At 35.0% G+C, this 15,562-nt stretch overlaps 1 protein-coding gene across 16 annotated transcripts in view; it reads left to right on the forward strand.

Moving 5' to 3' along the window:
* Positions 1–12,358, forward strand: part of NIN (ninein) — a 94,675-nt gene extending 82,317 nt beyond the window's left edge. For 8 of the 16 annotated variants that reach the window (XM_036917396.2, XM_036917429.2, XM_036917415.2 and 5 more), the window contains 3 exons: positions 2,603–2,803; positions 6,242–6,355; positions 8,580–12,358. In XM_036917396.2, coding sequence (XP_036773291.2) covers positions 2,603–2,803; positions 6,242–6,355; positions 8,580–8,789 — 525 coding nt within the window. In that variant the 3' untranslated portion in view covers positions 8,790–12,358. Of the gene's footprint in view, positions 1–1,296; positions 1,358–2,475; positions 2,804–4,418; positions 4,978–6,241; positions 8,530–8,579 lie in introns of those variants that run through there. The other 8 variants (XM_036917476.2, XM_036917486.2, XM_036917502.2 and 5 more) reach the window with 4 other exon arrangements.
* Positions 12,359–15,562: the final 3,204 nt, after the last annotated feature.

Below are 15,562 nucleotides of genomic sequence, written 5' to 3' on the forward strand. Positions count from 1 at the left end.
ACACTGATAAGAACATCTCACATTTTCTAATGAAACTTTTAGGAAATAAGACTGGCTGGGCTATTAACTCTGTATAGAACTATACAAATTGGATTTTTTAGCAGCTTTAAATATAATTCACATACTATACAGTTTACCCATTTAAAGTGTATAATTAATTCAGTGGGTCTTGGTATATTACATTAATTTTTAAAATTGTGATACATACATATACATAACAAAAGTTGCCATTTTAACCATTATTAAGTACATGATTCAGTATCATTAATTACATTCCCAACATATATTCTAGTTATTGCTATTTCTTCCAAAACTGTTTCATCACCCCAAACAGAAACTCAAATTAAGTGCTAATGTCTCATTCCCTCCTCCCACTAGCCATACAAATTGGAATTTTTGTTATTATGTTATCTATAGATTAGTATGATTGGGGGAAGTACAGTGGTTTTTCACACCATTTTTTTTGCACCCAACTCACCTGAAAGATAGATAGGGACTTCTCATTCTGGTAGGGTTTCTCACTGGGCTTGGGTAAGGGACTGGGGGCAGGCAGGGAGATGTTTCTACATCAGAGTCTTTGGGACTAAGGAATTTCAGTTTTCTAGGTGGTTCTAACCTGATGTATGAACTCCCTTGGGGTAAGGAGTCTTGCCTCATTCCTATATGCCAGTCATTTAAAAGTCACTGATCTAATACAATACATACCCTTATCCCAGTATAATTAAAGGTTTCAAATCACTAGACCATGAAATGAAAGAATTTGTCTCCTACTCCAGGGCTTTGTCAACTATATGAAGCAATGTTCTATAAAAATTTGTTTTGAACATTCAAAAGAAGGGTTATAGAGTATATTAGTAGTTCTCAAGTTAGCTATATACTTCTGATAGCTGACAGTTCAGATACCTGAACAACAAAACTATTTTATAATTTATATTCTACATCTCCCTGTGGCAAGGCATTTAACATAAGATCCATTCCATCCTGGGCCTGGAATCAGCTAAATAATTTTATTGGGATGGGTGGAAGTGCAGATGGCAAGCTCACAAACCAACCAGAGTTCAGGAGTTGAGGAAGCAGTTACAGGATTAGAGCTGTTAAGACATTTTAATATCTAAAACTTACATACAAAGAAATGTAAATGTTGATCCTTTCTAAGTTCTTACTGACTAGAGCACACATATTCAGGTATATAATATGCCCAATCTGTACTGTTCTCTTTTTATAACTCATACTTTTCTTCTTTTTATAACTCCTGTAATTTTCTTTTGTTTTCGTCTTTGGCTAACCTGTGCCTAGAACTCTGTGGTTGGAACTAGCAGAGAAGGGTACGATTCTCTGCCTGAGCTAATGTGAGAAGGTAGCACATTCTCTTTCAATGAATTTCATAGCATGGAGACATCTCATTAAACTCCTTGTTCATGTAATCATTTCTACTGACTATAGCAGTTAATAAATACTTAAGGTAAGAGCCATTATTCATTTTCTTTTTGCTTTAACTTTGGAATATGTCTGTTTCCAGTTACATAAGGATTTTCCTCAGTATTTAAAGATGTGTGAAGAAAATCATCCCACTGATAAAAGATCACGGGGTCATAATTCTCTGTATTCTTTATTCCTAAAATTAAAGTGGTAAGTTTTCTGACTCTCTAACTAGAAATATGTCAAAATGAGTGATAGCCTACCTCAGAAATTTATATTTAAGGAAATGGATAGTGGCTCTGAAGTTCCATGATAACATGAATTATAGTTGGTCTCAGAGGCCTTTTCCCCTTCTCGTAAGCCTGCAGGTGCTTCCTCTTGAGTTTAGTACTGGGTAATGTTTGTTGCATGCCTTCCATTGAGCCCTGTGTCTGCTGAATGTGTTGACAGATGTGAAGGGGCATGCTCTACTGGCCAAACCAGTGTGTTCTCCTTCTCTTCTCCCCAACTTTGATTGGCATGTGATACACATACCATTGCCTCATTGTCTTGAACAAACACTTCTATCTCATGTACTTTAGTTGCCAGATGTTTTGGGATTATCACCTTATGCCCCAGAATTGCCTGTCTTACCATGCTACTTAAGAGTATTACATTGATAAACTAAGGTTAAAATAATTTTAGATGCAAGATGAGATTCTTTGAAAGAATTTCTAACTTGGAAAATATATAGTCATTGGACATTTGTTTTTGAATCTTTGTGAATGGTAAGTGGCAACACTCTAAAGCATAAACCATTTTCTCCCCTTTGCCTTCTCCAACCCAGTTGTTTTTTTTTAAAGACTTAATATCCTAGTGTAAAAAAAAAATGAAGCAGAAGTCAGACATATTACATACATAATGTAATTCATGCCATGATAGTCAGTCAAGAGTGAAGAAGTACAATTTTTAAGTCTAAAACTTTTAAGAAGGCCTGCTTAATTATATTCTCTCCAAGGCAAAATGACTCTTCCCAGTTACTTCTTACTCAGGTTTATATGCTGTCTTATTTTCAAGTTATCTATGGATCTAAGAGGCCTTCAACAAATTCACAGGCTTCAGTATTCCCTCTGCTTGACACTTTCAAGGGCAGCTCTGTGGCTGAAGGCACAGAGCTGACAGGGGTTCTGCCCTTGTTCTCCAGATGCAACACCTGAGGTCCACTGTGATGCTTAGCCCATCCCCTCACACTTGGAATCTGCAGCTGCTTCAGCAGCAAGCCTGTCTGATGGTGCCCAGGGAGCAGTTTCTGCAGCTTCAACACCAGCTGCTGCAGGCAGAACAGATAAACCAGCACCTGCAGGAAGAACTTGAAAATAGGGCCTCCGAAACCGACACACCACAGGTAGGAGCCTCTTTTCTTCTCCAGTAGTAAACTCAGACCACCTAATTTAATTTTACCTGCTTGTTTGAAAGTTATAGCAATTCAGCAGTGGGAGTAAACCATCTCAGTCTGCTGTCAGAGTTCCACCTGGCCTGTCATCCAAACCCATGGGACTACAGGGCTTGCTGTGTTTTGTTCTTTGCAGTGCTACCATTCAGTCTCAGCTCCTGAGCTGGGTAATGAAGTGTCCTTGGTCTCCTTTGCACATGAGTAATTGATGATAAAGTGTCAGGATAACATGAGCTTAGTACACAATTTATCTAACATTCTTGCCTGATGCCAAAAATATTACGGAATTCAAGTGCAACTCTAGGATATGCATTGCTAACAGAGAATCCTGGGTTTTCCTGTACCAAAAGGGTACAGCCTGCTGAGTTGTATGGAATATACAAGTGGGGACTTTTCACAAGTAATAAAATAGAATGTGTAGTAACTTTAGTTGACATAATTTTCAAAAGTTAAATGAACTAAGTTTGAAAAGCTATTTTTAAGAAAGATCATTTCCCCTTCCCTTTGAATTAGCATCATCTCAGCTCACAACCAGATATAATCCTATAATTACTTAGGTTTTCAAATAGCTATGTCTCTTTAGTGCCTCGTTCCTTTTTCAGCTCTGGTTTTGCCCATTTAGTTTATTCAGAATTAGGAATAAAAAAACATCCTCTTTAGTTCATAGAATTCTAAATTAATTCTTGCTGGTTTGGATGCTCTTCTGTTTTCAAATACGTTGCCTCTCATTTGGTATTTGATAAGGAATTTCCCAACTCTTTTTCTGTAATCCCCTCTTTGCAAAGTCACACTGGCACTATAACTACACATTGGAGCAGTTCTCTGCTCCTCTCCGAGTATATAGCTATGCTTTGTCATGATGTACTTCTGTCCTCTATTCTTCCCAATAAAACTTAAAAATTTTTCTCTTTTGTGTTTTAAAATCCATGTTTTTGGAAGCTCCTATATTCTGCTTCAATTTCCAAATATTAAAATTAAATTCTAAACTAAATTTAAAATTGTGATGATAGGATGTTGAACAGATGCTTCAGCTCTTCGTTACAGAATTGAATTATAAAACCTTGACCTCAGTTTTCAATGGACATTTTAAAACATATGATTAGGCCAAGATTCTGCCAATTGTTCTCTCCTACACACTATTTTCAAAACATGCTCTTCCCAACCCACCCATTAATACTCAAAAAAATACCCTTTTACTCCAATTACTTAAAGGATTAGGTACACAAAAACTGTTAAGATATTTGTACTAAAAAAACAATTCCTTCAGCCAGATGGCAGGGTGGACAGCTTACTGCTCTCACTAGAATACCACTGTGGGCACTCCTGTTCTGGGAACCAAGCTGGCACTCATTTTAAGAATAAAGAATATTATTAGAATCTGCACGTTGTCTGTGTGTGTGGAGTGATGTGATTTCTTCTGCCTTTGTGTTGCTTGGCTTGCATATGTAGTGTTAATGTGTGTGATTTTAAAAATTGTTTGCATTATAAATGTTTGAATTTAGAGTCCCCCCCCAAAAAAACAATCTTGACATCAGGGTGAAGTGTACCACTTGCCTTCTTTCTCTAGGCCTTGCTACCGGAGCAGCGAGCAGTGCATGCAGATTCCTACAGAAGGATTGGGCACCTGTGAAAACTGGGCTGCTATGGATGGCATTTCTTACCATGGCAGAAATACTCAAATGCATACACCCACACAAACACACACAACACACACACAGGAAACACAGCAGAGAAATGTTCTGTAATCAAGTGCTCTTTTAAATTATTATCATTATTATTATTATGATGATGATGATGATGATGATGATGATGATGCCTTGGCAGTATTATGTCATTTATTTATGTAGAAATGACATATTTTGTGAAAAATTCACAAATTTCAGCTTGGTACAAGTCATTTTATATATACTATTTAAAGAGTGTGGATTTGAGATACTTGAAAGGATGTATTCTATATATTTTCTCATTCCATCTGTTGTAACTATTTTTAACAAGAGGTACTACTTTTATATGTGAGATTTGAAGAAAATCAGGTTTATTTATACTGTTTTGTAGCAGATATATAATCCTTTTTTGACAGGAAAAAGGAAAATTTTAATGAAACAATAAAATTAATTTTAAGTATATGACTGCCTTTGTTTTTCCTCTTTCCCTACACTCCATGATCTTTGAATTACTATGTTTGTTTAGTTTTGTTTTGTTTTAAGGCAATTGGAAATCAGGCATTTTCCATATATATATGTTTGAACTTTAAAAAGCCATTGTGTCTTTTAAAATATAGGATATTTTAAAGCTAGATATTCTCAAGGCCTGATTTCTTGAAATTTACTTTCTGCATTAGACTTTCACCTACTATAATTTTTATTCTCAAATTAGTCACATGGTTTAGTTTCTTTTACATTTGAATACATGTTCTTATTTAATATCCAAACAAATGCTGACTTTCAATTCCTGTTTGGCTATTCTGCATTCTTTTTAAAGGATAACTTTTTGAGAATATTTTAAAAGCAGGTTAGGCCATCAGCTGTTATTAACACCTGAGTTTTGTTTAAACACTTGAAAAATCTTTAAAAATTTTTAATTCCTTATGTGGACATTTTGGTGGACAGAAGGAGGTTAGTCAGCAGCACTCCAAACCTCTCTCCAGGCCCCTCTGCTCTTCACATGCACATACTCCTTAATCTGTCACTGTTGTGTAAGGAGAGGAGGAGAAGCCAGGGCTCTTTTTGTGCTCTATTGTTTTATTTAGAAGTTGTGGGGAGAAGATTCTTAATTTTAAATCTATTCTTATGATAAACACATCCTCCAGTCTGAAAGCTTGCTTCACATTGACAGATCAAATTGGGAAACGGATGACTCGAATAACTAGCAGGAAGAGGCTGGTTATTATGAAGAAACACTAACAGTCTCACAATTAATCAGCCATTTTAAAGGGAAAACCAACACACATACTGAAAGCTGATCGGAAATGTTAAATGATCCTGAATATACTTAGTTTGTTTTGTTGTTGAGAGGCCTACAATATTGGCAAAGGCCGAAATCACACATGGGAGGTTGATAACCATCTTTTAATTTACTTTGGATACCTGTTTTACTAGAAGTGCACACAGGTGTTAAATTATGGGTTTTAAGAATTTTGCTTTATCTCAGGGGAAGACAGGTAAGATTTTTTTTTTTTGATCTTTGATTCTTTCTCTGGTAGGGTTACTTTTCTAACATGTGCAACCCTTGCAGTGTTCAGAACTCCCATATCATCAGATATCCACTCCTTCCTGCTACAAAGGCAAACACTGGCTGTCCTTTCTCTAGGCATTTGGTGGGGAAAATAACTAATAGTGTTTTCAGTGTGGCACGACTTTCCAAATGATATACATTTTTTTCCCCCTTCAGAGAACCCAAGAACAACTGGTAACTGTAATGGAGGGACGAATGATTGAAGTTGAACAGAAATTGAAGCTGGTGAAAAGGCTTCTTCAGGAGAAAGTGAATCAGCTCAAAGAACAAGTGAGCCTCCCAAGTCATCTCTGCTCACCCACCTCACATTCTGCTTTTAACACCAGTTTTACATTCCTTTATTGCCATTAACTTGTCTAACTTTTGTTGTCTAATAACGGCAAATTCTACTATAAATGTATAGAAGAATTTAGGGTTCACTATCTCCCATATCACTCCAAAAATATGAATTCTGTGTAGCACATATTTGTCCACAATTTTAAAAATGTATATTTGTTAACAGTGGACCTAAAAGCATGTCTAATGAGGTTCAACAGCTCAAATTGAATTTTTATAGGTTTGGTTTTTTTTTGCCTAAGACAGGAAATCTTCCTGTTTTAATTAATTATTCCTAATTAATTGGTTATTCCTAATACCTATGTGTACTTTTTCAAGTAAAACCAGTAAAACAGAAAATTTATATTGGTAAAATATTAGGGAATAATAAATGGAACTTTAGCTTTCCTGTTTGCAACAGCTATGACAGCCTCAAAATGTACCTTAGGACTATAGCCAGACCCCAAAAGGCTATGCTTTGATATAGAATCAGGACCCTGAATTCCAGTACCACTAAGCAGCCTGATCCTTTCAACTGCTGGTGGCAGGTATGGTCTCAGTGTTTAGAAATCGTATTTCTGTATCTACTGAAGAAACATGCAAAAAGAACTATTTTATAGGAAAGTTTTATAGCTTCTTTGGAAACAGAAATTGAGATGAACTGGGGGTTGTGGGTGGGGGAGCTGCCCAACCTGGTTTTCTAGATACACGAAACCTAAGAAGAATAATCCCAAGAGAAAGTCTTAATGCAGAGCTGGACAGGAACTTTCCTCCACCCTACATCATAACACACAAAATGGAAAGAAAAGAAGATCCTGCAATAGCATTTACTGATTCCTTTAATCATTTATTCAAAACACGGTATGTGCCAGGTCCTATTCTAAGCACTAGAGATACAGCAGTGAAAACAAAACCCCTGAGCATATGTAGTGCAGTTCAGTTACAAGGTCCTGAGCATTTGGCCAGGTGATAGTTTCAAAAATAAAGAAAATGGGGTCTATTCTATTTCAATAGAGGGAAATACTTGATCCTGAAAACCTGGGGTTTAAATAAAGTTTCCTGAAAGCCTCTTAACCCAGATATTGAGGGCTGAGTAATATTTGAATAGGTAAAGAAAGGTGGGAAGAGCATTACAGGCTATGGGAACAAAACAGAGTTACGACAACATTTGGGGTATAGACATCTATATACACTTCAGCATTAATAATTCATACTGTCCTAGGAGAAGCAAGAGAAAAAAACTAGAGTTCCTAGGGAGGAGTGGGTAGTAGAGGGCCTTTTATGCTGACCCATGGAATTTGAATTTCATTCTGTAGGTGATAAAGAGCCATCAAAGTGTTTTTAAATGGAAGGAAGGAAGGGGTGAGAAGTGGTATCAGAACAGCTCAAGACAGAGTCAGTGTGTTGCACTTGCCAGGCATCTAGGACCTGGCCTTCAGCGTTACAGTCTTATCACTGCCTTTAAAAGGCTAATAAATGAGCTAGTCTTTAGCTCTTTATTATTCCCTTAAGCCTTTTTAGATGCCCTGCCTGAAAATGAATATAAAATGAGGAGTTAACAGAATAATAAGTAAAGGGGGTTGGAAGATATTAATAATAAAATTATCCCAAGGCTGCTGACAAGTCTTTCCACCCAACCTATATATTCTGACCATAAATATTAGAGTGTATTTTCTAGACAAGGCTCTATATAAGAGGAAGAGCTCAGGAAAAGTAATTGCCCAAATCTTATCTCTTTGTTAAAATACATGATCCAAATTTTAAAATAATCAGTAGATTGTAGTTATGAATGGGAAACTCAAGCATCTGTTAAAAATAGTTAAATTTCTGAGGCACAGGATATGAACTATGTTTAAGTTATAAAAGTACTTTGACATTTTTAGAGAATGAATAAAGGAATAATACCTATCTTAAGTGTAAAAAAATCATTTGGAGCACTCAAAAAAATCTGTTGTTTTTACACTAATAAAATGATTATGCAGTCATAATACAAAGAAACAGCTTAGAAGTGATTTTGCTCTATGTGTATCTTTAATGACAGGTCTGATATTACAGCTATATTGTAAAATAAAACAGTATAATTGATAGAAGGTATTTGCCTTTATAAACAACTACACTTATGCTATATCCTAAAAGAATTACAGAAATGGAGTGAAGATGTTTCTGGTTCTGTTTCTAGCTCTGCAAGAATACTAAAGCAGATGCAATGGTGAAGGATCTGTATGTTGAAAATGCCCAATTATTGAAAGCTCTGGAAGAGACTGAACAGCGACAAAAAACAGCAGAGAAGAAAAATTACCTCCTAGAAGAGAAGATTGCCAGCCTCAGTAATATAGTCAGGAATCTGGCACCAGCACCATTGACTTTTACACCTCCCTTGAGGTCATAGTCAAGCCAAAGGACATACTCCTATTTGTGCATTTTACTAAAATAAGATATTTCAGTAGATTCTCTCAACTTTTTTTTTAAGCCTTTAGTGGCTTAAAGTTAAGCCTAACCTAAAACTGCCAGCAACAGAATTGGAGTCTACATTCATTGTAATTAGTTTTTCTAAATAGTCTCTAATGAAAGTTAAAAAAAAAAATTATATTTCACTGTTTGAATTATTCCCATTTTGAATTTTAAAAAAAAGTTCTAATAGCCACCAAGACATGAAGCAGTTCAAGAACCTTAAAATCCCAGTTTTGAATGAATTTTTTTAAATCACTGTTTTGTAAAAATTATGTAAATTTCAGGTATTTTGAGATCTGATTAGTTGGTTGTTTTGATCTTTATTTTAAAGCCAAATTTATGTCTTCTTACACATTTAAGTATGGAAAAGTCAATCTGTTTCTAATTGTTTTGGTTCTTTCAATTAATTGGTAGACTTTTTGTTTAGGAACAGAAGCTGAGCTCAATAACCACTAAGGTCAGAACAGGTGGAGTTCATAGAACTCTACCTTCTAACACCTATGACAGTATTACCACTTGATATAGAGAGAAAACAGATTTACTCAACTGCACTGTTAACTAATGTTAAAATTTTGCTTTCTTTAAACAGTCTTCTTTTTTCCCAGAAGTTCCATTTGGGGAGCTTTCTTCTAAGAAACGGATAAAGCCACATTCTTCAAGCATTTGAACTGTAGGGAGAGCACTGAACAAACCACTTTGGAGCTAATCTTAGAAGCGAGATAAGAAAACCATGTGGGTTTCTCTCTCTAAAGTCTTGGAATTTATGAACTTACATTTGGGATTGCCTCAAGAACTCAGGGAAAAAAACTTTAAACTGTCTTCCTGAAATACTGTAGGGCCTCTTTAAGAATTTGAAATGTATAAACCTTGTGACCTTATTTATTTATCTTATATTTAGAGCCATAGTGGGATTTTTATTCTACATTTTTAGTTAATTTTATCTTCTGAAAAGATGTCTTGATTTTAGAGTTAAAAACCTTTCTAACTTATGAAAGAGTTATTTGTTTGTTTAATATAGGTCAAAATTTCCATGCTTCCTGTTCATCTACAGCTGAAATCTGATCATAAGGGTTTCTTACTGTGATAAGCTATGGCATGCCATCTGAAGTAAAGGAGTGCCAAATAGGATTTTTCATTCAGTCTCAAAACCAGAACTATATAGAACAGTAAACATTTTAGACCGGATAACTTTACACACACACACACACACGCCCAAGTAAAATCTCTGCCTTCTTCAGCCAGCAGTTGGTGGAGGACTTACTAGATATAGGATCCTAACAAAGCTCATCCCAGTCTCCTGTTTTTATGGGACAGCAGTTAGGTAAGAAATACTCACTTTGCTGTACTCCAGAAGGCCAATCCTGTTGATTTAAAAGAGGTGTAACAGCAAAATCAAAATAACACATTATGCACAAGAACAAAAGATGGAGCAAACTGCCTATAAAGTCATAATGAGAGAAACTCAATCGCAACACGGTAATTTGCATCAAGGAACTTCAGAGTTCCTTGGGGCTGAACCATCGATTAGTCTTACCGGCCAATATAGGAGTACTTGCTACAAAAGCCCTGACAGGGAATGGCCATTTGTGGGACCGGAAATGGACACTTATGAAACAGACCTTTTCACTTTTGGACAGCTCTCATTATCAGAAAGTCCCAATTTCCCCACGGAAAAAGAATTTTAATCCCCTTCAAAACATTTGGTATCTGGTATGCTTATCTTGTCTTCCCAGTGCAAACGTCTTTCTTTTGCAGTACAGACGTTACTAGTAAACTACATGCATGGCATTAACTTTAACAGAGTAACTTCTTCATTTTGCACTGTGGATGGGTCTAGGCTACTAAAAGTCATAAACTAAGCATCTGTGGTATAACTTACGTGATACGCCTCATGTTACTCAAGGTTATTGCCATCGGCACTGAACACCAAACATATTTCTTAAATATAGCTGGCCCAGCACATGTTATTTTTTTTAATTTTATTTCTTACATTATAAAAAGTGTGGCTTAAGTTCTTATAAATCTGTATTTATGTGTATATAAAATGCTGTAATTGTACTTGTAAGTATGAGTTTCTGGAAAGTTTTAGACCACATTTAGAATCCCTTTATCCAAACTCAAAATTATGCTTAAATGAAAGTTAATTTAACCAATATCTAGGTGCTTAATTTCTTGCTTAACTGCAATTATATGACTGGAAAAGAAACCAACAGGAGAAATATATAGTTATCTTAAATTTATGCATTTGTGCAGTTTATTTTTGTGGACTAGTTTAGAGTGGGGATTTAACTGGCAATTTATAGTCTAGCTTTCAGCTTTTTTAAAGACCTTTTAAAGAGATTATATTTAAACTTAAATGTTTAGATTTTGCTTTCAGACTTTAAAATAGCTCTCTTTAAAATCAAGTTATGTATTACTTATAGGCACTTAGCTGCTTGCTTATTAAGAGCACTGGTTATGAAATTTTGTTTTGATTTCTTAAGAACAGTTAGTCTTAGAAGATGTGATCTTCATTTCAAGGGAAGAGAATCAAGTTTGCCTTTGTTATAATGTATTACACTAAGAAAAGGAAAATGTGGTTAGTAAAAACTACATTGTTCTGTTTTGCTTTCTTCTGATTTGTAGAACTTTTAAGTCTTAAGCTCAAATTTGTGAGGGGAAACCACAGTATTTTATTTATTTTTCTAAACCTCTCACTAAACCCAGATTTTAAAAACTTAAATATGAATCCTTCCAGAAGCTTCAAATACATTGCTTATATATTTCATCTTAAGCATATTTTACATCAATATATCACAGAATCATCGGCTTTCAAGGCATAGGAGGAGCTCTTATAGGTCTAGTATTTCAATAATCTACAAATATCCAAGGTGGGTATTATTATGAGGAAGTTTTTTTGAAGAATGAATAAAGCTTAGGCTGCCTTTAAAATGTGGGGATGAATTTATTGTTGTGATTTCTTTTTTTCTGAGTGAAGGAAAAGAGAAATGTGTTGCTATTATTAGCATCTCAAAGGTATTCTCAATCAAGGCAGGTAAGGGTTTTGTAATAGTATTAAGTGTCTTTTTGAATGGATTACCTGTTAACTCATTAGAATGATATAATTATACAAGTTATGCCAAAAACCAAGTCAAAGCCTAATAACCAAAGCATTCCAAAAATTATATTGTTTGGGGGTTTATTTGAACATCTCAGCACTGTAAAATAGGTTTGGTCTTAATGGCATATGGGTAACTTTAATAATAAGTCAAAGTTAGCATCTTGTTTTTCAGCTTTTTTGAATGATTAAAGCTAAATTTATCCTTATGGAGAGACATCACAGCATGATTTAAGGGAACATCGGTTTTGTAAAGTAAAAGCCAAGTACATGTAAAGACATCTCTAGGATTCTTTTCAGATAAAGTTAATGTGTATGGGTTTATATCAACTTTGTACATTTCATCTTAGACATTCTATCCTAGATTTTACTGTAAGTTCAAAATGTAAATAAATAATTTTGCAAATATGGCTCTTGTTTTCTATACACTCTGAACTTTTATAAACAATTTTAGTGCATTTATCATTGGTTTTTAGAGTGAAAGCATAAAAATAATGCTGTCAACACTTTCTATACCTACAGAATCTCAGCCCCCACTTAAGACCTAAAGAATCAGATTCTGCATTTTAAAAAGATCCCCAAATGATTTGCACATGATTTAGAGTACTGGGTCTCCATTTCTGTCATTAAATTGATGACTTTCATGACAGTCAATGTAGGGTCTCTATACCCTGTAAGAATCCTGACTTAACCTCAGGCAAGATCCTGCTTGGGATTTCAGGTGCTTCAGAGGTGGCTTTAATTTGCTACCTTTATGAGTGACTCAGACTTTGTAGTTGAGCTGCTTGTGAATGATGAGATACATGCAATTATAGACACACAAAGTTAACCTGGAAGAACATTAAGTTAATATGTTGAATAATGAAATGTAGAATGGAAATTGTTGGGCAAACTAGACCCATCTTAGGAGGCTTATTTATTTTCAAAGCTTTTCTACCAACCTCACACTGCCATTATGAGACAGGAACTATTATTATCCCCATTTTACAAGATAAGAAAAATGAAACTTAGCAAAGTTATGACTTATTCAAGGCCACCCAGCAAGCCAAGTAGAGCACTCAGGACTTTAAGGCCCAGATTTGTCTGTATTAATATGTTGCAACACTTGTATCAGTTTCTACTTCTGTCAAACATTTAATCAATGTTGACTGAATATGTACCATGTGTACTGTACTCTAAATATAAAACATTCCTAGTTTACAATCTGGGGTAGAATATTTATGATTTATGCACAAAAAAATTAGAAAAAATATATAGAAGACAAGTTTTGTTAATGGACATAGTCTATGGGCACTAAGATAAGGAGATTAGTGTCCTCGGGTATTTTAATGCAGAAAATGGGAAAGGTCTTCACCTAGCATTAAATGGAATTCTGCACTTCACTGAGATTAGTGTAGCCTGTTTGTTTTGTTTGTCTCTAATTCATCCTTCATTGAAAAGTCATATTTTCTGATATATATACCTGCTATCCATTTTCCTCTAATGGCTAAATTTTGTCCAGAAGACCAGAATTTTGGCCTACATTGTGTAAAATGTCTATAATCTGTTGATGGAAAAGTTACATTTAATCTAGATAAAATGTATCTGAAGTCACAAACGTTTTTGTTTTCATTGCTTGGTTTTGCCTCATTTGCAAATTAGGAAAAATAAGCAATTTTGACAAGGGGACATCTTTTTTAAAAAAAACATTAAAATTCCACAAAGGGGAACTATAAAACTGAATCACTGAAATGTAATTAAAGAATAGGCAAACACATAAAACAGACCCAAATGCCCTATGAGATATGATTTACTAGTTAAGGCAAAGTTAACAACTCTGAACATTGCTTACAACCCAGATGAGCATTTACCAATTACTTTTCTTTCCTATTTGGAGATTTATCTGTATTCAAAATCTCAAGCAAATAAGCCCCAACCCCCTGCCGGCCACTAAATTGTTATCCAATATTAAGATGCAATGGATGGTCAGGGGAAGGAGAGGGACAGGAAACTAGGTGAAAGGGATTAAGAGGTGCAAACTTCCAGTTATAAGTTTGTCACAGGGATGTTAAAGTACAGCATAGGGAATAAAGCCAATAATAATAACTATAAGGACAGATGGTAATTATATTTATCATGGTGAGCATTTTGTAATGTATATAAAAGTTGAATCACTATGTTGTTTACCTGAAACCAATGTAACACTGTTGTGTCAACTATTCTTCAATTAAAGAAAAACTATGGACAATATAAAGGGACTATTCAGCAGAAGTGTCAACGTTATGTAAAGATTTTTAAAAAGCCCATGGAAATGTTCTAAATTAAAGGAGATTAAATAAACATGACAACTAAATGCAATACCTAATCCTAGACTGTATTCTATATTGGAGAAGAAAATATGCTATAAAGGACATTATTTTAGGTCAATTGCAAAAAACGAAATATGGGTGGTAGACTTGAGAACAGTATTGAATCAATGTTAAATTTTCTGAAGTTAATTACAACTGTGTACAAAAGAGTATATTCTAATGAAATACATACTGAAGTATTAAGGAATAAAGAGCCATAATATATTCAACTTATTCTCAAATGATTCTAAACCACAAGATTACATACACACACACACACACACACACATACACACAACAAAGCACTAAAGCAAAATGTTAAAAAAAAAAAGGTAAAAGGTATGCCAGTATTATTATTATTGCAAACTTCTTTAAGTTTGAAATTATTTGTTTCCGAGTGAAATGTATAAAATGTTATAGATGGAAACTTACCAAATGTGATACTACACACTTAACTTTTTGTTTTAATCAAAGTATCATTGGTATACAATCTTATGAAGGTTTCACGTGAGCAACATTGTGGTTTGAACATTCACCCATATCATCAAGTCCCCCCATTGCAATCACTGTCCATCAGCTTAGTAAGATGCTATAGGGTCATTACTTGTCTTTTCCATGCTATACTGCTTTCCCCATGACCTATCTATATTGTAAGTGCTAATTATAATGCCCCTTAATCCCCTTCTCTCTCCCTCCCAACCCACCCTCCCCAACTGCTTCCCTTTGGTAACCACTAGTCCCTTCTCAGAGTCTGAGTCTGCTGCTGTTTTGTTCCTTCAGTTTTGCTCTGTTGTTATACTCCACACATGAGTGAAATCATTTGTACTTGTCTTTCTCTGCCTGGCTTATTTCACGGAGCATAATACCCTCTAGCTCCATCCATGTTGTTGCAAATGGTAGGAATTGTTTTCTTCTTATGGCTGAATAATATTCCATTGTGTATATGTACAACCTCTTCTTTATCCATTCATCTACTGATGGACTCTTAGGTTGCTTCCATATCTTGGCTATTGTAAATAGTACGCACTTAACTTTTAACCTCCCTTACTCTCACATGACAAGTAGATGATATTCCAATGGTAGGAAAGAAGAAACTGACTAGAAACCATTTATAGCAGACAATCCACATGGCTTTGGTCTGTATAAAATGTTCAGCAGAATCAGACATTTTTCCTGTTTCCCTGGGAATATGAAAAATGAGAAACCATGGGGGGACTGAGGCAGCTAGCCAAAGGAATCATCAAGGGGGTCTACAAAGTACAGAAGGGGCTGATGTTCAGGAAATGA

This window comes from Manis pentadactyla, chromosome 11 (assembly GCF_030020395.1).
Source record: "Manis pentadactyla isolate mManPen7 chromosome 11, mManPen7.hap1, whole genome shotgun sequence".
Lineage (NCBI taxonomy): Eukaryota > Metazoa > Chordata > Mammalia > Pholidota > Manidae > Manis > Manis pentadactyla.